Raw genomic sequence first — 24,960 nt, 5'->3', positions numbered from 1 at the left:
AACATATTTTCAGGTGCGACTAGTCGCATCGGATTGTCAAAATCAAAAGACAATTTGAGCGAATTATTTCGGCTTCTGATTGACTATCCGATGCGACTAGTTGCATCTAAAAGTTATTTAGATGCGACTAGTCGCATCTGATAGTCTTGTGCATCAGAAAATCAATTTTGTAGTAGTGAATCTCATTAAATAAGAAATAACGCTTTCAATTCAAATAGATAATAAATGTCAAACTTTATTTTATTAATAATTTCAACGAGAATTTACATAAGTATCTTCTCGTGGGCAAGAATTCCTTACATTGGTTTCCTGGACTCCAAACCGGTTCACACTCCTATGAAGCCAAGGCACAATATTACAAGCACAGATGGTGATCTCTTAGAAGATGTGACGCATTACCGGAGATTGATTGGTAGATTATTGTATCTTACCATCACCAGGCCGGATATCATATTTGATGTTCATGCTCTAAGTCAGTTTCTACAAGCACCAAGAACAGTTCACTTACAAGCAGTTCATCACCTGCTGAGATATATCAAGGGGACAACCTGGACTAGGTCTGCACTTTTCCTCTTCTTCTTCAACAAATCTACGAGCCTTTTCAGATGCAGACTGAGGGACTTGCTTGACCACTAGGCGTTCCATAACTGGGTTTTGTGTGTTTTTGGGAGATGCACTGATCTCCTGGAAATCGAAGAAACAAAACACAGTTTCCACGTCCTCTGCAGAGGCTGAGTATCGTGCTGTAGTTGCAACTACTTCAGAACTCATCTGGATTCAACAACTATTGGTCGACTTTGGAGTTCAGTCTTCTTGTGTCTCAGTTCTGTTTTGTGATAATCAAGCGGCGTTGCACATCGCCACGAATCCTTCCTTTCATGAGAGGACCAAGCATTTGGAGATAGATTTGCACTTTGTCAGAGACCACATCAAGCGCGGCACAATGAAGATTCTGCCTATTCGCACGAATGATCAGCTTGCAGATTTCCTGACTAAGCCTTTGCCTGCTCCAGCACTACGTCATATCCTGTCCAAGATGAACCTCATTGATCTTTACGTTCCATCTTGAGGGGGTGTATTGAGGATGAGAGTTATCTCTTCTCTTTTGTATTCTGAGATAACTTAGTATGCAAGTTATCTGTTTTATTTGTTTTAATTGTAAACGATGTCGTTTCTTTTATTTTCGGCTTACTCACAAACGGTGTCGTTTCACTGTGTGAGTTAGTTATGATTTTACTGTTTGGCTGTTATAAAAGCCTTATTTGTTCAGTAATTCATTTTAGATCAGATCAATACAATTCTTTCTTTTCTCTCTCGATGTTCGTCTTTACAATCTAGAGTTCTTGATTGTAATAATACGATAATTTGTCTTCATTGTATAAAAAAAATTGTATGTGTTAGGTCGGCCCCTGCACGCACTTTTTTTTTTTTGAAAAAGTACGAAGCTAATAGATAATAGGAAGAAATATCTTAAATACAGATGACTTGATTCATAAAATTCATCTCCGCTTCGCCAACTGAAAAAATTAGTTTGGTATGTCTATAAATGTTCCAAGTTATAACATGTTACCGGTTTGTATCTTAATTCAAGATAACTTACATCAAAAAACGTAAACGACATTTAACACACAACAAACATAAAACGACGATGATGAGCCAAAGCTTCATTAACACGTGCTATCCCCACTTGAACCATATTTTACAATAAAAACAACTACAATACATTTTCTTGCAATAACCGCAGGCAATAATGCCATGATGTTTGACCAAAACAAAAAGCTTATTTATGACAATAATGACAAAGAGATAAATCAGAACAAACAAACAAACAAACAAATCACATACATCGAGATGACTACATCTCGATCGGCATCATTATCAGGAAATATAACCACTCTGCGCACCTTAGAGGAGTCGGAGCGACTTTAAAAACTAGCCAATGGCTTGATTTATTTGTACCTTATTATTACACGGGAAACGGATCTACAAATGCATCTTGGACGAGACGTTTCATATGCCCTTCAGAACGGGTGTAAATATCATCTACCTTGTAGTTGACCTCACCCAAGCGTGCGAGATTGAGCGTGCGAACGAGAAGACACATGGGTACTGCCCTAGGCTCGAGTAAGTCCTCGTTAATACCCTTCCAAACCTCCGCAACGAGCTTGCGAATCTCGAAATACGCCTCTTCTTTCGATGCGCCGTGCTGTTTCATGTAGCACTCGACGGACGACACGACATGCCCTCTTTTTTGTTCACCCTTATTCACAAAAGAACCCATAATAGTATATCAATACACTGGTATTTGGAATAAAAGAAAGGTCCATTAGGTAAATAACCATTTACAATTTGACATTGCTAAATAACCAACGTTTCGCAAATCTTAATTGAATAACCACTTTCATATATTTACAGACGCAAATCTTAGGTAAATAATCACTTTCATATACTTACAAACGTAAATCTTATGTAAATAGTCACTTTCATTTATTAGGCCACGTCATCTCTATGACTATTTACTTAAAATTTACGAAACATTGACTATATATCAATACCAAATGTTTTAGTCGGCTATTTATCTATTTTTTTTAGTGCAAACTAGCAACGTAGCCTTTTTGAAACGTGTTATTTAAGATCTAGCCCATGTTTGGTAAATTTTGTAATCTAACCATTTACTGAAATTTACAACTATGAAATATCGAATATACCCTTGTGTGGTTTAAATGAGTGAAAATAAGACAGTAGCCAACGTTTGAGTCATACTAATAAGAAAGTCAACAACATCATCAGGCTTAGTACACGCTTGGATTCAAATTTGAATATTTAAAAGGAAAATCATTAATGAATATAATATAAGAAACAAATTAAATATTGATTAAAATAAGTAACTTGTGAATCGTCAATAAATTTTCTTTAATTTTTATTTATGCGTGTAATAAATAAACGAAAATAAACCAAAATAAATAGGCGAGATATTCAGCCGACTTTTAAACAAAGGATAAACATGTAAATTGTTAAATGACTAATAAAAGCCATGTCAATGATTGTGGTTATGTTTGAAACTTAGCTGAAAAGTTGGCTAAATTACAATTTCCATGTTTCAAGTGGCTTAGTCCATATAATTTTTCTTTTTTTATTAAAGAATGTACATAGTGTCGAAATCGACCAACCTCGTGGCCAACGACGTCGTTCAAGAGCCTGATAATGAGCGCCCCGCCGTGTATAATTTTGGGAAACTTTGAGACCCACTCAAAGGCCTCTTGTGTTGCAGTCTCTCCCATTCCCAGGAAAGAAGTGACTGTAAGAATCCAGACTGCACTTGTTACCCGACCAAATAGTTGTAAATACTCCTCCACTGTGGGAACATAGTTCTTGTGATAACATTTGGCTTCCTCAAAGTAGGCTTGGACAATCTTTTTCATCTGGTAAACTCAACATATGACCCAATTAATTAGTATTTGTTTTTATAAATATACATATTTATTAATTGTAATTTGGTTACTACTGTTGTTTGGGTTACTTAGTAAATACCATGGTTATATTAACTATAGTAAAGTTTGTATATGCAGACGTGTGAAAGTCGTTTGAATACCGCTTGTAAGCGTTGGTTTGGTTAATTAATTAATTAATATATCATTTTCAATTTCTTGCGCGCAGCTCTGATCATGATTCAGATAAAGCTCTTTTCTCTCAAATCTTCTTCTTCGTCCACAGACTCGATTGCATTATGTATTCAAGAAGATGATTTTCTTTTGTTACACAGAGTATCATTGTTCGTGATTCAAAACATTTTAGCCATAAAATTTAAGTTTCAAGATTATGTAAACCCTCTCATCCCATGCATGGCATTTCATGAACTATTACATAAAAAATGAAAAGAAAAACAATAGTATAAATGTCCCAACACAACATAATGGGCATTAGATTATTCACTTACTGCATCTTTTGCATATTCCATTTGAAATGATATTATGCCTTCCTTCTCCAGCTCTTCCTGGATATCGTTGTATGTGTCCAGCAATGTCTTGTAAATATGTTTCATGTAATCAGGGAGCTCATCTACACAGTCTATATTCCATCTGAAAAATGTACAGCAAACTCTGTCAAATTCTGTACATATATGTGTTTCATGTTATTTTGGAGTGCATCTATACACACAAGTAACAATGCCTATGTGTTTCATAATCATCACATTAAGATCAGGCTGTTATTTTCTTTTACTTTTTTTTTACAACCAGATTCTCTCAAAATGTAGAGCAAACACTTGATAAGAACTTAAGTATGCTTCAACGAACCTTTTGAGGATGCACTAAAATAAAAAAATAAAAAAATAAAAAAATTCGAATACGAAAAAAATCTTATATGTTAGTGCAATCCTACTCCTCCCAAAGAGCTTAGAAAATATTTGAGTATATATATAGTGGCCGAGCCAAAATTTGTATACATGAAAAACATCATTTAATTTTGGGATAAAATATATAAATTAATAAAACTTTGGAGTACTGTTGTTAAGTTTGAGTTGGCTTATTTTTTTACTGCAAGTTGTTACGGAAAGATGTCGGTCAACATGCTTCAGGATATGTTAAGTCATCTTGCCTTGTGTGCGCAGACTGTATTTCTGGCAAGTTTTTTGTTGTGCTAGAATGATTCACATAATTCGTTACTAGATGGATCGTCGCACGTGTAGATAAGAAAACCCTAGATTGACTTTATGTCTGATATGACTACTATAAAAGCCGCGTGCTACACCCTTAGTAGTTTTGACGCACACATTAAACTGTTAGGGTTCTTAGACGTGCAAGATTGGCGGACTGAGAAGCTAATTGTTTGATTCATGTGGTGTAATTCTCTAAACACTTTTCTAGATATCTAAGTGTTTGAGAGATATTGAGTTTGTGATTGTGTGATTGAAGTCTTCACATGCGTTGACATTGAAGGTGATCAAACATCGAGAGCGTGTTTGAAGAGTCGAATTGAGCGGGGTCTCAAATTCAGGGGAAGCTCTGATTTGATATTCACAAGTAGCAATAGGAAAATGACATAGAGACCGATGTTCATATAAGTCTATTGTTGTACTATTGACTACTTATTGATTAATTAGTGAATTCATTTTTATTGAGCTGAGAGCCCCCCATAGTAGGTGACGTTGCACCGAACTGAGTTATCTCTTTGGGTCATTTACTTCAACGTACTATTATTTTAATATCCATCACTTCATTGAAACAAGTTGTCGAATAAATTGATTCTATATTGTTGTGTGACATCTTGTTTCCGTGTAAACAAAATTTTAAGTATAAAATTTAATTTTCAAAAGTTCAGGGGGCATATACCCCGTTCCTTAGGTCTTAGCCGGCTCTGCTCTTTTGCGTGTGTGTGTATATATATATATATATATATATATATATATATATATATATATATATATATATATATATATATATATATATATATATAAACGGTGCTTTTACAAAATAGCTCATGATGATGAATATAGTAAACAAACCTCTCAATAGCAGGTGTTAGAACTTGAAGTTCATGAAATGATGCATGGGTGTCATATGTATCGTCATTGATTGATAACAATGAAAATACGTTCAGCAGTATGCTCCTACCAAGGGCATATTTGGGCTCGAAAAACACTCCCGTCGTCCAAAAATAAAGTTCAGCCAGTCTGTCTCGAGCGTAAGGCAGCTTTGATTCCACATCCAAACCTTTCCACCACCTAAAAATAAAAATTATCACTTTATTATAAGAAAATTTAAGTGGAGAAAAAAGTTAGCATGAAGGTTTAAAACTATAGTAGTTTTATTTCACTGTATCCAGTGACGGATCTAGGATTTCAATCAAGGGGGGGCAAATTTGAGAAATATTTTTTAGGAGGGGCATTATTGAAAAAAAACTTACAAATTTGGGTCAAAAACATAATTATTAGTAAAATTTAGGGGTAAAATTATAAAAAAATATAAAAATTTGGGGTAAAAAAATAATTTTCAAAAATTGAGGGGGGGCATTGGCCCACCCTGGCCTCCACCTAGATCCGTCACTGACTGTATCGTACTTGAAAGGTGTAAGAAAATCAAATAGATGAAGTTTTTAGGACAATTTAATTACCTTGTTTTATAGCCAAGCTCTTTCCGGTGCAACTCTTGCACGGAGTTGAAATCTAGTTTAGCAAATTTGAGCAAATTTTCATTGTGGGAAGATCTTAAATGGTAAATAGAAATAAAGTGCCTTGCCATCACTCTTGGCAACTCCTTCAAGATGGGCAGTTCTAAGGCATGTTTGACTTGCTCGGCAAGAAAAGGACTAAAACTTGACGATGTGCTTGTGATTAGAGATTTTAGGCAAACCGTAGTGAAAATGAGTGCTTCTTCAAGTACAGGCTCACCGTCGACCATGAAATGTGAAGCTTCGTATAAGCTCAATATTCCTTGAACATCGCTACTAAGCTCATCTTTGAACTTCCCTTCTTCGTTCGTGAACTTCCGGAATATATCTATATATATATATATATATATATGTTATAATAAAAGAGAGTACTTGACTAGAGATTTCTATGAATTTATTTGGAAAATAGAGTTATAATAAAAGAGTACAATGATAATATTCGTACCACAAGATATGTTATAGCCTTCTTGTCTGAGTAACCGAAACCAAAGCGAAATGGTTTGAAGATCATAATCTTCAAATTCATGTACGGTGGTGTTCTTGATCTCTCTCAAAATTTCGGAGATTTCTTCCTCGAAATGGTAAGAGACGCCTAAACGTTGGATTGTGTCAACCAACTTTAGGGTTTGATAGAGCTTATTAGTGACACTAGTTGTGGAAATTAGCAAAATTCTCTTCACTTCCTCTTTCAGACTTTGAACTTGTTCCTCTATGGCGGCATCGATTTCCTAAATACTCATTTAATAAGAAGATTAAATATATAATATGTACACCAATTACACACACACACACACACATAAGGATGAAAAACATTTACTACAGAAATTGAGTAAATTAGAATAAAGACATAATTATAATAGGAATCAAACTAGATATACATGATGATCATACCTTTGCGTAGATTAAAAAAAACAAAAAATTAGCAAAATAGTCAATTTAAACGTTTGGGTTTAGCAAAATAATCAACGTTTCGTAAATCTTAGGTAAATAATCACTGTATTTTATTTACAAGTGTATTTTTACAAAAATACTCATAAATAAGTTCAAATTTTTTGGGGGTATTTATAGGTATTTTTGTAAATATACGCTTGTAAATAAGCGTAAATAAAATACAGTGGCTATTTATCTAAGATTTATAAAACGTTGATTATTTTTTAAAAGTAAATGTTCAAGTTGACTATATACCTAATTAACCCTTACAAAAAAGCTCACCGCGCAGTAAATAATTTGATGCGGTAATGAACAATAAGATAGAATCACTCCTAAATAATCAACCTATGACATGCATATATTTGTGTGTACATTATAGCCTTATTGTTATACCGATGTTTCAGTTGCATAATTGAGGAAAAAATCTCCCCAAACGCTTGGGTGAAAATCTGCAGTTCGACGATGGACATTTGCTTGGTCTGAATTTGCCTCAGTACGATCTGAATGCTGACAAGCCATATATAGAGTATATACGAGAAGAGGAATTTTTTTTAATGGAATATCTTGTTTTTCATAAGAATGAGAGAGTGAATTCGTTACTTATTCGCCGCTGCTATTTTATAGTCTGAATGCTGTAAAGCACTGTGTTTTGATTTGCCAATTAATTAATTTGGATTCGACTCATTGCCGACCTTGGGCTAAGGCGGGCTAGGCCCCATATATGGATGGGCCCCAAAAAAATTTACATTTTTTATCCTAAAAATTTATATTTTTGGCCCATTTTTTTAAAAAAAATTTACATTTTTTACCCTGAAAATTTAAATTTTTATTAGTATTATAGGGCCCCAAAATATTGAATCGTCTAGAGCCCCCGGTGAGTTTGGGCCGGCCCTTCGACTTATTTTATTCTTCCTTATCCAACAGAGTTATAATAATGATTTCATTTTCCTAAGTTATTTTATTTTTAAAATGTGGGTGTCTGGTAGTATCCACTCTTCCACTACCTCACGAGAAGTTTGACTTAAATTCTCCCAGTTTAAGCTATAAATTTTCATATTAATCTAGACAAAAATATTACAACAATTCCTAAGAAAAACACTAGGTACCGAGCACAAAAAAGATCTAGGCATATATAGATTATCTCTAAATACAGTAAATCTAGTAAAAGAGAAAAAAATAAATCGAGGGTTTTGTCTGAGAGGTGAGACTTCTAGCGTGTGCTTGTATTCAGCCTCTTCTTCTCTTATACTTTGCTTCCCCTTTTATAGTGTTAAATTTGAAGATCATGAGGTGATCAGGCCCATGATATGATAGTTACTCTATAATTTCTCCTTGTTTCATGCGAGTGGGTGGTTACTTTGCATAATCGTACGAAAGTTATTTTATTGAGGTAACCGTCAATGACGTGTTCTCAAGCGGTTATTATTTGAATTATGATGTGACCACGTTTTTTTAGTTTGACTAGTCTTTGACCTACTAGCTTCTCATCTCTTTGAAGTTATGATCGATAGGGTTCGTTCTTACCTTATGAACGGGTAGTTCCTTGTTTCAATGTCCATAGAGTCTAGTTTACTCGGGCCATGTACTGGATTCATGTTGTTCTCGGTACTTCAATAGATCGGTACTTTAGTAGCTCGGTACCTCAGTAATTCAATACCTCAGACATACATAAATCCCCTACAAATTAATCTATCAATCAACCAAATCATCAATAATAATTGGATTAAATTGAAATGTAACTTGACATAAACCAAAACCAACTCAAAATATACCAAATCAACAAAATAATCAACGATAATTCGGTATAAGTTTAAAATCAGCTCAACATAAATCAAAATCAACTTAAATTCCACAAAATTAACTTAAGAATAAACAATAATATCTAGAAATAACTGAAAATCCAAAAAAAAAAAACTCAAACTCTCAACAATGACAAAAAGCTCGCGGTAAGCGCAGAAAAACTAGCAAGAAGCACGAAAAATTATGAATTTTCCAAGGGATTGTGGTTTATAGGAAAAACGGTACCGTGGTACAGATACGTGAAAGATAATTTGATAAATTACGGGTGATTATTACCTACGGGTAAATTATTATGTCGATTAACTTGTTGCTTGTTCAAAAATAAAAGTTTTCACATACGTCACCAAAATATTAATAATATGACTCTGAGGACATGGGGAAGTTTTTACGAGGACCATTTTAAAAAAAAGTCTACTAACAAAAGTGATTAATAGTAAAAATAACCATACTCAATACTAATGGTTTAATACAAAATTACAAACTAGAGTAAAAATATCCGCATAAGAAAACTTCGTGGTTTGCTTTATTTGGGTAGTTATGGTGTCAGACAACTCAGTAGGTGTAGGTAGGGGTGTCAATTTGGGCCGTACACGAGACACGGCACGGTTACGACACGGTGTAAATGAGTTTGGGTCGACCTTAAATGGATCTGAGTCCATCCGTGTCGAACACGATTAACACGATTAAATAACGGGTGAACAGGACACGAACACGATAACCCATTGGGACTCAATTAGACACGAATATTAAATGGATTGTTAATGGGTAAACACGATCAAGACCCATAATCACCCAAATGGATTGTGTTTGAACTTCCTTTTGTATTAAAAAATATTATGCTGGTGGCTTAGTTGATTATATGGAGTATTTTTATTAATTACTTATTCTAACTAATTTGTTATTTAATTTGATTTATAGAATTTCAATATTTTGAAGTAAACATGTCTAAGGGTCTAAACCGATTTGCGTGTTCAAATGGGTTTAGTAGTTTAAATGGATTTAAGTGGGTTTAAGTGGGTTCGTGGGTTACATGATGCATTAAGACACGATTAATAAATGGGTCTTAGTGGGTTGGGTCTGGGTTTGACAAAAAAATAGTGGGTCGGGTTTGAGTTTTGCTCCTAGACACGATTAATAATTGAGTCGGGTCTGAGTCTGTCAAAAAATACATGAAAACGAATAAGACACGACACGAACACGACACGTAACCCGAATTGTCACCCCTAGGTGTAGGTCTTATAATTATTTTTATGGCTGCCCCTAATAATGTGAGTTTGATTGATATAATGCAGAGACAAATCAGTAAGTATGCGTCTTATTCGGGTAGTTAATGGGTCAGATTTCAGCAGCCGGGATCTTTGGAATACTTTGCCTATATTTGAGTTTTCAACTTCTTTTCAAGATTACGAGGTGGCATGACTGCAACCACTCGTAAATTTTGAGACCACACACGACATGATAAACATCTCATATATATGATGCTGACAAACAAAAAAAAAATCTAGTAGTAAAATAAACGATTTAAATGATTTGATATTACTAAATAGCTAACGTTTGATAAATTTTAGGTAAATAATCATTTTCATGTATTTACATACGTAAATCTTAGATAAATAGTCACATCCATATATTATGTCACGTCATTATTTATGGTTATTTACCTAAGATTTATCAAACGTTAGTTATTTAGCAATGTCAAACGTTTAAATTTGCTATTTTTTTAATTTTTTTGAAGAAAAAAAACCATCCAATATATATGATTTTTGTAGTATTCACTACTACAAACTGGGGATTCCACAACGGTACAGAACCGTTGTGGAAAGCTTCCACAACGGTTCTGTACCGTTGTGGAATCCTTCGATGTGGAATGTTTCCACAACGGTACTCGTCCCGTTGTGGAAAAGTAATGATTCCACAACGGGACGAGTCCCGTTGTGGAAATGTCCATGATTTCACAACGGGACAGTCCCGTTGTGAAAAAATTTAACAGATTTTAACACTTCGCCGCGGCAACGTGTATAGTTCGCCGCGGCGAATCTTTCCACAACGGTACAATCGTACCGTTGTGTAAAGTTTCGCCGCAACGAACTATACACGTTGCCGCGGCGAAATTGTTCATGGGAGTTATTTTTACAGTTTTCTAATTAAAAAAAACCTGAAATGAAATTATATATCCAAAACCAAATATCCATAATACCCAAAACATATCCATTACATCCAAAACCAAATAAATATCCAAAAATATCCAAAACAAATATATATATCATCCAAAATCAAACTAATATTCTCATTCTATAAAAGTTTGTACGTAAAATACCCACTCCTCTTGAACGTTTTCTAAGTTATCCGGTGTATATGACTTCTTCAATTGTACGTAAAGTTTGGTTGACGTTACTTCGGGCTCCTTGGTTGTCAAGCTTGAAATCCGAAAAAAAATCCTTAACGCACAACAACAAAAAACATTAGAAAACAAATATTCGCGTAAATGAAATACTTCAAATAACATGTAATTAATTTACCTTTTTATCAACTTCCTTGGTTGTAGTAGACATAATCTATGAAAAAATAAAATTAAATATAATCTCAATTCAAACAAATTCCAATACAAACTCAAATCGAAATTCAATTTCAATTCAAACTAATTCCGACATAAACTTAAACCGAAATTCAATTTCAATTCAAAAAAATTCCAACACAAACTCAAACCGAAATTCAATCTAATATTCTAACTCAATTCCAACTCAAACTCGAGGTAATCAAATATTCTAATTAGAATCCAACATAAACTCAAACCAAAATTCAATTCCACACTCATTTTCTACATAAATATCAAATTCAATATTCAATTTCAATATAATTTAGACATAAATAAACAATTCTAACCTAATTTCAACATAAAAATACAAATTAAATAAATAAAAAATACTTACCCGGAGTGAAGACGATGAGCATGGGGCGTGGTGAGTCAATGAAGTTGTCGGAGATGTGGATTGTGGTCGGAGGCAAGGTTTTTGTTATTGTCTACTACAACAACAAAAAAACATTAGAAAACAAATATTCGTGTAAATGAAATACTTCAAATAACATGTAATTAATTTACCTTTTTATCATCTTCCTTGGTTGTAGTAGACATAATCTATGAAAAAACAAAATTAAACATATTCTCAATTCAAACCAATTCCAATACAAACTCAAACCGAAATTCAATTTCAATTCAAACTATTTCCACGACTCCCATGAGAATTTGGACTTGCTTTGGGACCAATTTTATTTGTCTCCTCCCAACCCTCAATCTCTCCCGACAATGGAACTGTATTTCTCCGGGGGAGTGACGGCCAATGTTACCGGTGGCGACCTTGGACTGGTGGAGGCGTGGCTGTCGAGCGAGGGCGGCCAAGGTGCGCCAGTCAGGGGGACAGCACCGGCCGAGGATGCCACATGCCATGGGGATCCGGCGCTGGACGAGGCGCGTCTTGAGGAGGCCCCTCGCGAGCATGGCGCGTCGCTCAGGAGGGCTTCGCCGTGGGGAGGGGCCCTGGGCCCTGGAGAGTCGGCGCCGGGCGATGGGCTCTCAGCCGAGGCAAGCTCTGGGCGAGGCGAGGCTGGCGAGGCGATCTCTGCGAAAGGCGGGCTCTAGATCGCGATCTCCAGGCGGGGCAGCCCCGACTGCGCGATCTCCGGCCGAGGTGACCCCGACTGCGCGAGTCCCGGGTGAGGCGGCCCAGACTGCGCGAGTTCCGGGCGAGGTCCCCTCGACCGATCGGGCTCCGGGCGAGAACTCCTCGGCTGGACAAGCTCCGGACGAGATCCCCTCAAGGGAGCGAGCGCCGGGCGAGATCTCCTCGACCGGACGAGCTCCAGGCGAGATCTTCTCGAGGGAGCGAGCACTGGGCGAGACGTCCTCGGCGAGGTGAGCTCCGGGCGAAGAGTGTGTTTGGTGGGTTTGTGAAGAGTGTGCTTGGTGGGTTTGGAAGAAGGAGAGGCGGAGAAGAAGAGAGAGAGATATTGGGGTTGGGTCGGGGAGAGAGAGAGAGAGAGAGAGAGAGAGAGAGAGAGAGAGAGAGAAGAAGAAGAAGAGAATGAAATTTCTGAAATTTTTGAAAAAAAAATCGAGAGGGAAGTTTTTAAGTTCCAGTCTGCGACATTTCGCCGCGGCCAACTATATACGTGGCCGCGGCCAAATGTTTCCACAACGGGTTATTGTACCGTTGTGGAAACATTTCGCCGCGGCCAAGGCTTAAGCTCGCCGCGGCAAAATGTTTGGTTTTACAGTTCTCCCACAACGGTACACTATACCGTTGTGGAAGACTTTGGCCGCGGCGAGTGTATGCCTTGGCCGCGGCGAGATTCAACAACGGGTCACCATCCCGTTGTTTAAACCTTAATTTTTTTTTAATTCCACAACGGGACAACTGTCCCGTTGTGGAATCTTGATGATTCCACAACGGGACAGTTGTCCCGTTGTGGAAACATCAAGATTCCACAACGGGACTCTTGTCCCGTTGTGGAAACGTCATGATTCCACAACGGGACAGCGTTTCGTTGTGGAATATCCGTTGTGGAATCTAACATTTGTAGTAGTGATTATATAACTATTGAACAACTTCCATCCGAATTTTTTTACCATAGCATTCATATATACGAGATAAATAAAATGGGCCTTTATAAGTATTACGCACTAAATAAAAGTCGCATTTAAAAGCCTAAAACTTACAGGTAATTTTAAAAGAGAATCGACTTTAGAAACAACTTTCTCTTATAAAATAATAGAGAACCGAGCCTTAATGACTCCATCGCAACAATCATAAACTGAAAACGAAACAATTTATAACAAATTTAACAAAACTAAAAAAGTAGATAAATTAAGACGATCCGAAAAAATGGTTCCTCACAAAACTACCACTTTATAATCTAGCTTTGACAAGCTTATATTAGTTTATGATTTTGACAATCTGAGTCTTTATTAAATCCATCAGCATTACAGGAGGTGCATGAGGCACTCTCGTATACATAACTGCTTATTAGTCTTTTATTAGCTTTCTGACAAAGTCTACTGATCTTTTCTACTAATTTATTAAAATATATCCTAATTATTAAATTATTGCAATAAAAGCAGTAAAGCTGAAAAAAAAATTTCGAAACTTACAACAAAGCTCAAAAGAATAAATAAATAAATAAATCATGCACATTCAATCCATGAAATAAATCAAGAATGGTCATTTGATATAAAATAAACAAAAAATTAAAAAAATAAGTGTCTCCTTTTATTAATGTATCCGATCTATCTGATCTATTAGGCCTATTCAAATAGAAATTTCAAAATCTTTTAAGAATATATGGCTCATTTAATTTGCACTTCTATAAATTTTAGGCCAAGTGAATTTTATTTCATTTAAAGGAGTAAGAGCCATTCCCAATTGGTTCATTAGAAACTTAAAATTAAATTTCTAAACGTTTTTTTTTTAACTTGAGCCAAACATTGGAATTTAGCCCAGAAGCACTGCAGGCTCAAGCCCACAGGAAGAAAGCCAAGCCTGCTTATGAGGCCCAGCCTGAGTCTGTAACAAGTAATATTGGAAAATTTGCTATTATATGTATGTATTGGAATCGACAATAGCGTACTATATTTCTTTTCCAATATTAGAGCATTGCAATCTCCAAAATCTATGAAGGAAAAATTATACCATTTGAAATTAATTGAATAGAAAAATAAAGGGTCAAGCGGCTATATAGCCAAATAGAACTTAAGCTTTTGCAAAATAGTCATAGTTTGTCAATTATAAGCAAATTAGCCAAAGTAAGATTAATCTAGGCTGGATTAAATTTAATCTCAACGAACTATAAAGACAGAATGTAAGCTTTATGAAGGCTGGATTAAAATTAATCGAGGCAAGATCAAAAGTCGTAATACTCTCAATTGGCTATTTTGCTATACCTAATGAAACTATGGCTATTTTTCAAAAGTCATAGTTTGAATTGGCTATTTCATACCATTTTTCCAAAAGTAAATAAAGTTTCAAATTTTCAGTACAGTAGTCAAAATTGCATTGTCAAAATTTTTTTGACACCAAAATTAAATTTTTTAATAATTATTTTAAACAATTTATCACTTTAAAAAAAAAATTAATCCAATATTCAAATTTTTTTTTTAAATTTGTTTATTTGCACACTTTGATCAAATTTTTGTGTATATTAAATAGTGCAATGATTGTAAAAGATATTCAGGAAATATGAATATTAGCATTCGATACTATATATATACTAGTTTTAGCATCGCGCTATGATAGGTGCGTTTATCACGCGTAAAACTCCTATTTCCCGAACCGAAAACCGACGAGTCCTCAAGTATTTTAACGGTTTTAGTAGGTTTTCGAGTAATTTCAGGTTCAGAGGAGCATTAGAGCATCTACAAACAATTTTGTGAAAAGATGATGAGATTCGGAGTGAAAATGGTCAAAATGGAGTCAAAATTGAGAAGGGCAAGAAATTTGGCGAAGACGCGCGCCGCGCGCCCACCACCGCGCGCCGCGTGAAGACAGGATCCGAGACCGCGCGCCGCGGGCCTCGAGTCGCGCGCCGCGCATACTGAGACTCAAACAACGAAATCGCACAGAGTCTTATGCGCGGAGCGCGCATAACCTGAAGCTGAGGCCGCGCGCCGCGTATTGACTACCGCGCGCCGCGCGCCCGCGGATTCCTGGAATAGGAAATTAGCGATTTTTGAGGATTCTTGACCCTTGGATCGAATTGGAAGGCTCAGATCACTCCGAAAAACACACACTCATGGCTAAAAACACCTTTTGTAACCTAATTAACTCATTCTAGTTTGTTTTTAGTTTTTTCTACTTTTGGGCTGCACTTTTGTTTTGGAGAGCTTTTGTTTGGGAGCGAAGTTGAGTCAACGATCCGACGAACGAACAACCGTGAACTCCCGTTTTTTATAGTTTCTCTCTCTTACCCTTGCTCTCAATTACTGTTATTTCTCGATTAATTGATAGTTTCATTCTTCCCGTCATGAATCTCATAGTGTTTCTCTTATTTATGATTATGTTGATTATGGTTTTGATCATTATGTTGATGACTACGGATTCCGTTAGAGGCTAGATTTCTAGCGGGGTTGCGATGTAGCCGGATTAAATTGGGTTAGGGGGTTTCGTAGGGTGAAATTATGCTTTGATGTACTCAATTATTCATGCTTGTTTGGATGTGTTCTTAATGCGTTCTTTGGGTTGGCCACCTTTAGGATTGTTTTTAAGAGTTTCTGTCACTCGAGAGAGGGCGAAAACTCATGCTCATAATCCATGCTTCGTTTTGTTCTTAGGTTGCTAGACGGCTTAAGCTTAATGTAATCGTTTGAATTCTCGTGTTTATTGCTCGTGATTGTTTTAATAGGAGTAGAGGCCGAGAGGATATATAATCCGTCAATTGCGTAGGTTGCTAGATCACTCGAGAGAGGCTAGTAATATGTTAGGGAGAATGAGATTAGCGTGAGTAGAGTAGGTCTAGTTGTGGAACCCGAAACCCCCGAGTCCTAGTTTTCCGGTGAAGTCGTGACCCACATTTTCTCTTATTTGAAGTTTCGTGTTAAATTTCCGTTGTTTTCAGTTGTTTTTATTATAGTTAATTCTTGCACCTCCCACCTTAATATAGTGAAATCAATTTGCTTTAGATTGTTTAACGTCGCTAGAGTAACTAGTCTCTGTGGGATCGATATCCGTTACTTACGTAACACTATTACTTGTTCGATACGTCCACTTGCGTGCTAGTTATAAAAATATCGCAACACGCTACGCGCGAATGATTTTAGCATATTATAAATGATAATAGCAAGTAAAATTTGTAGATGTTAATTTGTGTTATCAAGATTTGTAAACAATGGGCACCAAAGAAACCGACAATTAAGAAAAAACCTTTAAAAATCATGAACGAATAATAAAATGTAAAAAATGTATTTTGCACATTAATTAGACTTTCATGATTAAATAAGACTTGCGTTCGCTTTCCAATGAAATATTGAGACACATATAAGGTGAATGAAAATAAATATCAAATAGAAAAAGAAAGAGAATTTAATAAAGAAAATATAAAACTAACATGCACTCAAAATAATGTATGTTATTGATATAGCCTACGTTTTGTTGAGATTAAAAAGTCTTGTTTTTGTTTTTAGAAAAAACTAAACTGTTTATCCGGTGATTGGCAAAACTGTTTATCCGGTGATTGGCAAAACTGTTTTTACAAAAAAATTTCAAAAACGTTTTTTGATTTTGTACATGAGATGGAAAAGCTAAGATTCTTAGCTTTTAGAAAAAGTGTTTTTAAGTTTGCTATATAAATGACTGTAATATCATCGTACAAAATATTATATTAATATATGTATATATGTATATAAATAAGCATATCAACAATTATTATTTAATTATTAAGAACATGTCTATTTTAGTCTTTTTACTACAATATATTTATTTTACCAAACGTTAAATAAGTTTTTGTTACCAACAACATAAACAGTTTACCAAACACTTTGTCATTTTTTGAAAAAAAAAACAGTTTTTTATAAAAGCATTTTAAAAAAAAAATAAAGTTATGTCAAACGGAGTCATAGTATAATATAGCATCAGTAATTATGATTATAAAATACATTAAAAAATTATACAAAATATATTGATGGGAGAGGGAGGAAAAAAAAATTTACAAAATAGATTGGAAAAAAATTAAAAAAAAACGAACCTATGAAATATGGAGACACATATAAGGTGAAGGGAAATAAATATCAAAGAGAAAAAAGAAAGAGAATCTAATAAAAAAAATATAAAACTAACATACACTCAAAATAATGTATGTTATTGATATACTATAATATAGCATTGGTAATTATGATTATAAAATAAATAAAAAATTATACAAAATATATTGATGAGAGAGAGAAAAAAAAAATATACATAATTTTTTTTTTACAAAATAGATTGGAAAAAAAAAAACCAACCGAAAGGCAAAGAAAAAGGCAAAAAAAAAAAAAACCTAACGGCAAAGGCAAAAAAAAAAAAAACCGCCACGTGTCGTCGCCTGGCGACGCCACGTGACGGCCCCAGAATGAAAGAGGGAAGTGGAGTTCCTCTTTATTATCTTATGTTATAGATATATATAACAACCGATAAATGAACAAATTCTGCTGGCTAGAAGCGATCATGTCATCAAGGAATGCTTCAAGTGGCTGGGTATCACACTAAAATAAAAAAGAAATAAAACTGATAGGTGTAAAGTGTGGACATGGATCAGGAAAAGTATATGACAACTTAATATTTGGATTCCATTGGAATTTGTGCGGAGATGGCTATTTCTGTACCATATACCAGAGCCTTTAAACGTTCATTTACTTCGAACCTTCGTTCAGATTTTTATTATATATATGTATATATTTTTTTTGCTTGGAATTTTGTTTGGGAAACTTGATAAACCAAGCTTTTTGTGAAACCACATTTGAAAATAAAACCATGTTTTGGTACTCTTAGGAAAACCAAGCATTTTTGCTTATGAAAAGTCAAAAATGCCCTCACCTTCCTTCTTCTTTCTTCCTGCAGTAACAGTTAAATGAGTTCAAGAAAATTGAAACAAAAACATAGAGCAAAACTCACGGGACCAAACCCACGAACGGTGAGAAAGGACGAAGCACGAACCGACGAAGCCCGAACCAGAGCGCCGACGCAAACCAGTCCTCCTCGTCGCCGCCATTTCGCCGTGGCCGCCGTGACCCATCCTCCACCGCGCTCTTCAGGCCGAGGAAAAGAGACGTCGCCGGGAGTCGCGAGGACGCCGGAGCAAGAGCGACCACCGAGGAAGGAGTGAGTGGATTTCAGACTTTTCAGTTATTTTATGTCGTGGATTTCAGACATTTCGGAAATTTTATGTAATGGATTTCATACTTTCCAGTTATTTATGTGTTGGATTTCATACATTTAAGTTATTTTATGTCTTTGATTTCAGACATTTCAGTTATTTTATTGGAAACGATGAGAGCTCATTGCGAGGCCTAAGGGTGAGGGCGGGCTAGGCTTCAAACACCTCGGTGACTTTAATCGGGCGCTCGTTGGCCGTCAAGTGTGGCGTATGATCCGATTCCCGGAGTGCTTGATGACAAGGGTCCTCAAGGCTAAATACTTCCCGAATTCGTCGGTGCTTGAGCTTCGGAGTAAGGGCCATTTCTCTCACCTCGGGAGGAGTCTTTGTTGGGCGTTGGAGTTACTCCGCAAGGGGCTGAGATGGCAAGTGGGCGAGGGAAATTTGAGGGCCTTCGGGTGCCCATGGATTCCGCGAGCGGGGGCCCTATCTCTCACCTCCTCCGAGCCGGATGATCACTATCCTTGGCGGGTGGCGGATTTCTTCTCTCCGGAAGGATGGAATCATGGGTTATTGGAGGCTTATCTCTCCCCGTATGATGTGACGGCAGTTAGAAGTATCCCCATTAGTAAGGAGGGCGGAGTGGATAGGTTGGTGTGGCATTTCGAAGACAACGGCTCCTACTCGGTACGTTCCGGGTATCATTTGGCGAGATCGGAGATCAAAGGAAGCGCCTCGTGCTCTAGTGGGGAGGAGGCTCGATGGTGGACTAAGTTGTGGGCCTCCCCGATTCCGCCGAAGATCAAGCATTTGGTTTGGCGTGTGTGGTTCGAAGTTATCCCGTCCATGGGAATTTGCGGAAGCGGGGGGTAAAATGTCTTCCTTTTTGTGAGTTTTGTGGGGCTGTGAGCGGGCACAAGCTCTTTGGCGGGCCTCGATGTTGAGGAGGTGGGTCGGCAAGACGGGGAATCTCTCCTTCAAGGAGATTTGTTTCCGGGCAGCCTCGGCTCTCTCGGGAGAGCATTTTGAGCTCTTCTGTGGGTTGGTCTGGGCAGCGTGGTCGGACCGGAATTCGCGTCTCTTTGAGAACGCTACGAAATCGCCAGAGACGTGGGTCAACGAGGTGGCTGGCTGGATCGAGAGCTTCAAGACCTGCTCGTCGTCGCTGGAGCAGGCCGAGCGGGAGACCGAGGCCGAGGCTAAGGGGTGGACGAGACCGTGTAGGGGCGAGTTGAAGCTCAATGTCGACGCAGCGTGGTCGGACGGCGGAGGTGTGGTTGGCGTGGTGGCTAAGGGGAAACAGTGGGTCGATTCCGCGCTGTCCGCGGAATGTTACGCGATTTGTGAAGGCCTACGGTTTGCTAGGAAGCGAGGTTGGCGGGTTTCGGTGATCGAGTCCGATTGTCTCCGGGCGACGCAGTTGATCCGCGGGGAGTAGACCCTCGGGCGGCAGGGTACGATTGTGGCAGATATTATCTCCGAGCTCAGGTGATTACCTTCGCGGGACGGGCTGCGGTGGGTCCCCTGGAAGTGTAACAGTGCTGCGCACGAGGTGGCTAAGTTTCGGCGTGATGGCCTCACTGTCGATGTTGAGTTGTCTTATTGCCCACAGTGGCTTTCTCCTTGTATTGCTGCTGATATTTGTGCCTCTGGTTGAGGTTCTGCTACTGTGGTTTGTTTAAAAAAAAAAAAAAAAAAGTAACAACGGACCCGGCACGAATGATTTTGGGATATTTAGATGTCCATTCAAAAGCATCCTCGGTCGCAATATCTCCCATCCCAAGGAAAGAATTAATAGCAAAAAAGCACTGACCAGATGTCACTAAAGCATGTTCCACACCATTCGGCTTCTTTCAAGTATGCTTGGCACATTTCTTTCATCTAGTGGGTTCCATGAATGATTAATTTAATCAGTTAGATATGAAGATCCTAGCTATATTTTTTACCAAAGAAAATTCTGAAAATATATACGTATGCAATAACATCATTGTCTACAAAATAGTTGCATGGGAATGAATACTAGCAATGACATGTATATGCATCCTAATTGATAAACTAAAATCTAAGCTTATTCGCTCTACAAAAATGCAAGCACGATGTTTCTGAAAATGAATTCAAGAAAAAATTCAACTACATATTGAATTATATTTCTAGTAACAAGAATATATATATATATATATATATATATATATATATATATATATATATATATATATATATATATAAGCATACAGTTAATTACTTACTACATCTTTAGCATATTGAACTCGATATGATCCCTTTCCTTCTTTTTCCATCCATTCATCAATCTCGTCGTATAGATCTAACAATGACTTGTAAATGTGTTTCATGTACTTCGGAAGTTGGTGTATACAGTTGATATTCCAACTGAAAAATAGTAGATATATCAAAATAATTACAAATAAGCATATAATTTACTTCATGTAGTTCATGTTGTAATTAAAAAAAATCGACAAACCTGTGGACTGCTTTTGTAAATGCTCGGAGCTCCCCGATTTTTCCATGAACATCGAATGTGTCATCAATAACGACGAGTATACAAATAATTTTTACCTGTATTTTTCTAGCGAAGCTATATTTGGGCTCAAAACAAACTCCCATAACCCAAAAGTAACCCTCAGCCAATCTGTCTCGGAAGTATGGTAGTTTTGATTCCAAGTCCAAGTCTTTCCACCACCTGAAGAAAATTATATTATATTAATATGGTACGTTACACCATAATATTATGCTTTATTTCAAAAACTCCCATGATAAAAAAATGTTCATGGAAGCTTTCAGTTACGTACCTTGTGAGTTCATGTAATTCCCTGTGGTGCAACTTTTGAACAATATTGAAATCCAACTTGGCAAATTTGAGCAAAACCTCACTATGCAAAGGGTCTTGATGGTAGATAGAGATGAAATATTTTGCCTCCACTCTTGGCAAGCCTTTCCTGATCGGCCGCTCTAAGGCACGCCTAACTTGTGTGGCTTCCGAAGATTGAAGGCGAGCCATAGCAAATGAAAGAGCCTCTTCTAGTATCAACTCTCCATTAACCATGAGATGAGAAGCTTCGTACAAGCTCAACATTCCTTTAACATCACTCGCGAGCTCGTCTTTGAACTTCCCGTCTTCGTTTGTGAACTTCTTGAATGTCTCTGCTTTCACCAATTCATTATAATTAAAAAAAAATGAGAAAAATTTAATGCTGACCCCAAATTAAGTACCTTAACCAATTAATTAATCAGACATTTATATATATATATATATATATATATATATATATATATATATATATTACCACTCGATACGTCATGTCCTTCTTGTCTAAGTAATCGAAACCGAAGCGAGGTAATATGCAAACTATCATTTTGAAATTCATCATCACAATTTTTATTTATCCGTCTTAAGATGTCGCAAATTTCATCCTCGAAGTGATACGACAAACCTAGCCTTTGGATTGTATCAACCAATTCTAGGGTTTGAACGAGTTTAGTGGAAGCTAGCAACATCATCTTCACCTCCTCTTTCTGTAACTGGAAATGTTCTTCAACTGTCTCGTCCAAAATCTACACACATTAATCATATTTTGAAATTTACTTTTTTGCATAATTTCCGAATGATTCAATAAAATTGCACGGAATTAGGGCATAATAATAATGATATGTTACGTATGCCTTTATACAGAGTACCATTTATCGTACCGATGAGTTAGAAGCATATTTCAGAAAAAAATCTCCCCAAATGCTAGGATGAAAATCAGCTGTTCGACGATGGACTTTTGTTTGACCAGCCATTTTATAAACTATGAAGTATGTTCGTGGGTATTTTTTGAATATGGAGTATCTTAGATTTGATGTGAGAACAATTGAGTATGAAGTTATTTGGTTGTTCTACGCTACTTATTTATACAGTCTTATAATGATGCTGTTCAGTCCACTATACCTTTTACGTGTATATTTGATAATTAATTATAATTTCATCTTTTCGTTTATATTTTTAATTTGTCATAGAGTAGAGGAGTGGAGATACTTCTCACGTCTACATGGTAAGATATCATCCAGTCATCTTTCACTCAAACGAGATATTTGAGTTTTAGTTATAATAGTGCAACCAGAAATTACGAGTATTAACCAAATAGATTAAATAGCATCGAAAGAACAGGAGTTCCCAAGAGCAACTTCATCTTCAGTAACATCCATGTTCTTCTTAGGTTTAACGGTCACAGTCTCATGAACTAATTTGAATGACATTACACGTCTTGTTATCAATACAGAAAAACAATTAATTGACTAATTAAACCACCAAAATTTGAAAATTTACGATATAGCCAACTTTTTTTTATAAATTTTAAATAAATAGTCATTATGATTATGGTGATGTGACATTGTTTGAATATTTTTAGCATTTTATTTATATCCTTAGAGTCTGATGGTTATTTACTATGATTAACATATATTTACAACTATTAATGTGCTTTTTGCTTTGTTAATAAAATTTCGTAAGTATTTACATAAAATTTCTAAAACATTGACTATAAGCAAAATTTGAGTTTTCATATTGCTATATATCTAGAAAACCTTTTGAGAAAAGCACTACCAGTCTTTAATAGGATTAGTTCGTTCCATCAAATATCAGCTTAGCTGGGCTAACAGATATCCTCAGAGATTGTACATATTAAAATTAAAGAGATTTATAAGCACATGAGGAACACACTCAAGAACGCAAGATGTCTTCTCCGATATCAATTGAAACTGTGTTTAGACGGAAGCAAAATTATGTACATAATATTTTACAAGAAAAATTATTATTACACAAAAAATAGAGCAAAATTATTGTTTTTTTTTTTTTTCTGGCAGATCATAATTTTCAAGATGGCCCATGGGGGACAAGATCTGTTGTGGTCCCAGCAAACCTTAATAATAATATTTTCAAACTGAAACAGCTTTAAACGTTCTAATATATCTCCAAAAAGGTCCTACAAGACTACAATAATTTGGCTGGCTAGCTTAGAGGCTTCTGAAAAAGATCACTGATACTCTTTACTAAGATAAAGCCAGGCCAGGGAGTGAGGTCCAATATTAATATTTTCCCAGCAAATAAGAGCTGGAATCTGCTTAAATAATTCATTCCAGTCAATTATCTCTCTTCCAAATTGCCACATGTTTTGTTCCAACTCCAGAATTGAAATTTTATACGACTTCACTAAGTTTTATCACATCCAAGAAAAAACTTCTAGACAATAAGTGAAGTTTTTTTACTTCTCATTAAGTAAATAACACGTGCAATTTAATCAAATAGATCAATGTCGCCATATATAAAAATTAGATATATATGTATTATAGAAAATTAGATATATAGTAAAAAAAAATATTTTTCACATCTTTGTTGCAGCCCTATTACGGCCTGTTACAATTCGCAGGCGAAAATTTTGTCCTTGTCCGTAGGATAAAATGTTGGAAGAATTGTAAATAAAGAGAATTATTTACAAGTGTATAGATGATTTTTGGCTAATAAGCATGTAAAAAAAAAAATAGGAAGAGAATTAAACCACCAAAATTTGAAAATTTACGATATAGCCAACTTTTTTTATAAATTTTAAATAAATAGTCATTATGATTATGGTGATGTGACATTGTTTGAACGTTTTTAGCATTTTATTTATGTCCTTAGAGTCTGATGGTTATTTACAATAATTAACGAATATTTACAACTATTAATGTTCTTTTTGATTTGTTAATAAAATTTCGTAAGTATTTACATAAAATTTCTAAAACATTGGATATAAGCAAAATTTGAGTTTTCATATTGCTATATATCTAGAAAACCTTTTGAGAAAAGCACTCCCAGTCTTTAATAGGATTAGTTCGTTCCATCAAATATCAGCTTAGCTGGGCTAACAGATATCCTCAGAGATTGTACATATTAAAATTAAAGAGATTAAGCACATGAGGAACACACTCAAGAACGCAAGATGTCCCCTCCGATATCAATTGAAACTGTGTTTAGACGGAAGCAAAATTATGTACATAATATTTTACAAGAAAAGATGAAGCCAGGCCAGGAGTGAGGTCCAATATTAATATTTTCCCTGCAAATAAGAGCTGGAATCTTCTTAAATAATTCATTCCAGTCAATTATCTCTGTTCCAAATTGCCACATATTTTGTGTCAACTCCAGAATTGAAACATCCAAGAAAAAACTGCTAGACATTAAGTGAAGTT

At 36.0% G+C, this 24,960-nt stretch overlaps 1 protein-coding gene and 1 pseudogene across 1 annotated transcript; both read right to left on the bottom strand.

Annotated features, from left to right (window-relative positions):
* Positions 1 to 1,688: 1,688 nt before the first annotated feature.
* Positions 1,689 to 7,703, bottom strand: LOC149398650 ((-)-germacrene D synthase-like). Its single transcript, XM_089614050.1, has 7 exons — positions 7,492 to 7,703; positions 6,614 to 6,896; positions 6,112 to 6,496; positions 5,504 to 5,722; positions 3,938 to 4,079; positions 3,171 to 3,422; positions 1,689 to 2,260 (listed from the first exon to the last, which is right to left on the bottom strand). The coding sequence occupies exons 1-7, from the start codon at positions 7,615 to 7,617 to the stop codon at positions 1,967 to 1,969; spliced, it is 1,701 nt and encodes a 566-aa protein (XP_089470176.1). The 5' UTR covers positions 7,618 to 7,703; the 3' UTR covers positions 1,689 to 1,966.
* Positions 7,704 to 20,312: 12,609 nt separating this feature from the next.
* On the bottom strand, positions 20,313 to 22,533 carry LOC149398649 ((-)-germacrene D synthase-like; annotated as a pseudogene).
* Positions 22,534 to 24,960: the final 2,427 nt, after the last annotated feature.

The sequence above is a fragment of the Urtica dioica genome, chromosome 5 (assembly GCF_054948205.1).
Source record: "Urtica dioica subsp. dioica isolate 48M chromosome 5, U.dioica_male_clone48M_v1_H2, whole genome shotgun sequence".
Classification (NCBI taxonomy): domain Eukaryota; kingdom Viridiplantae; phylum Streptophyta; class Magnoliopsida; order Rosales; family Urticaceae; genus Urtica; species Urtica dioica.
The sequence above is the reverse complement of the archived record's forward strand: the minus strand, read 5'-3'. Positions and strand labels throughout refer to the sequence as shown.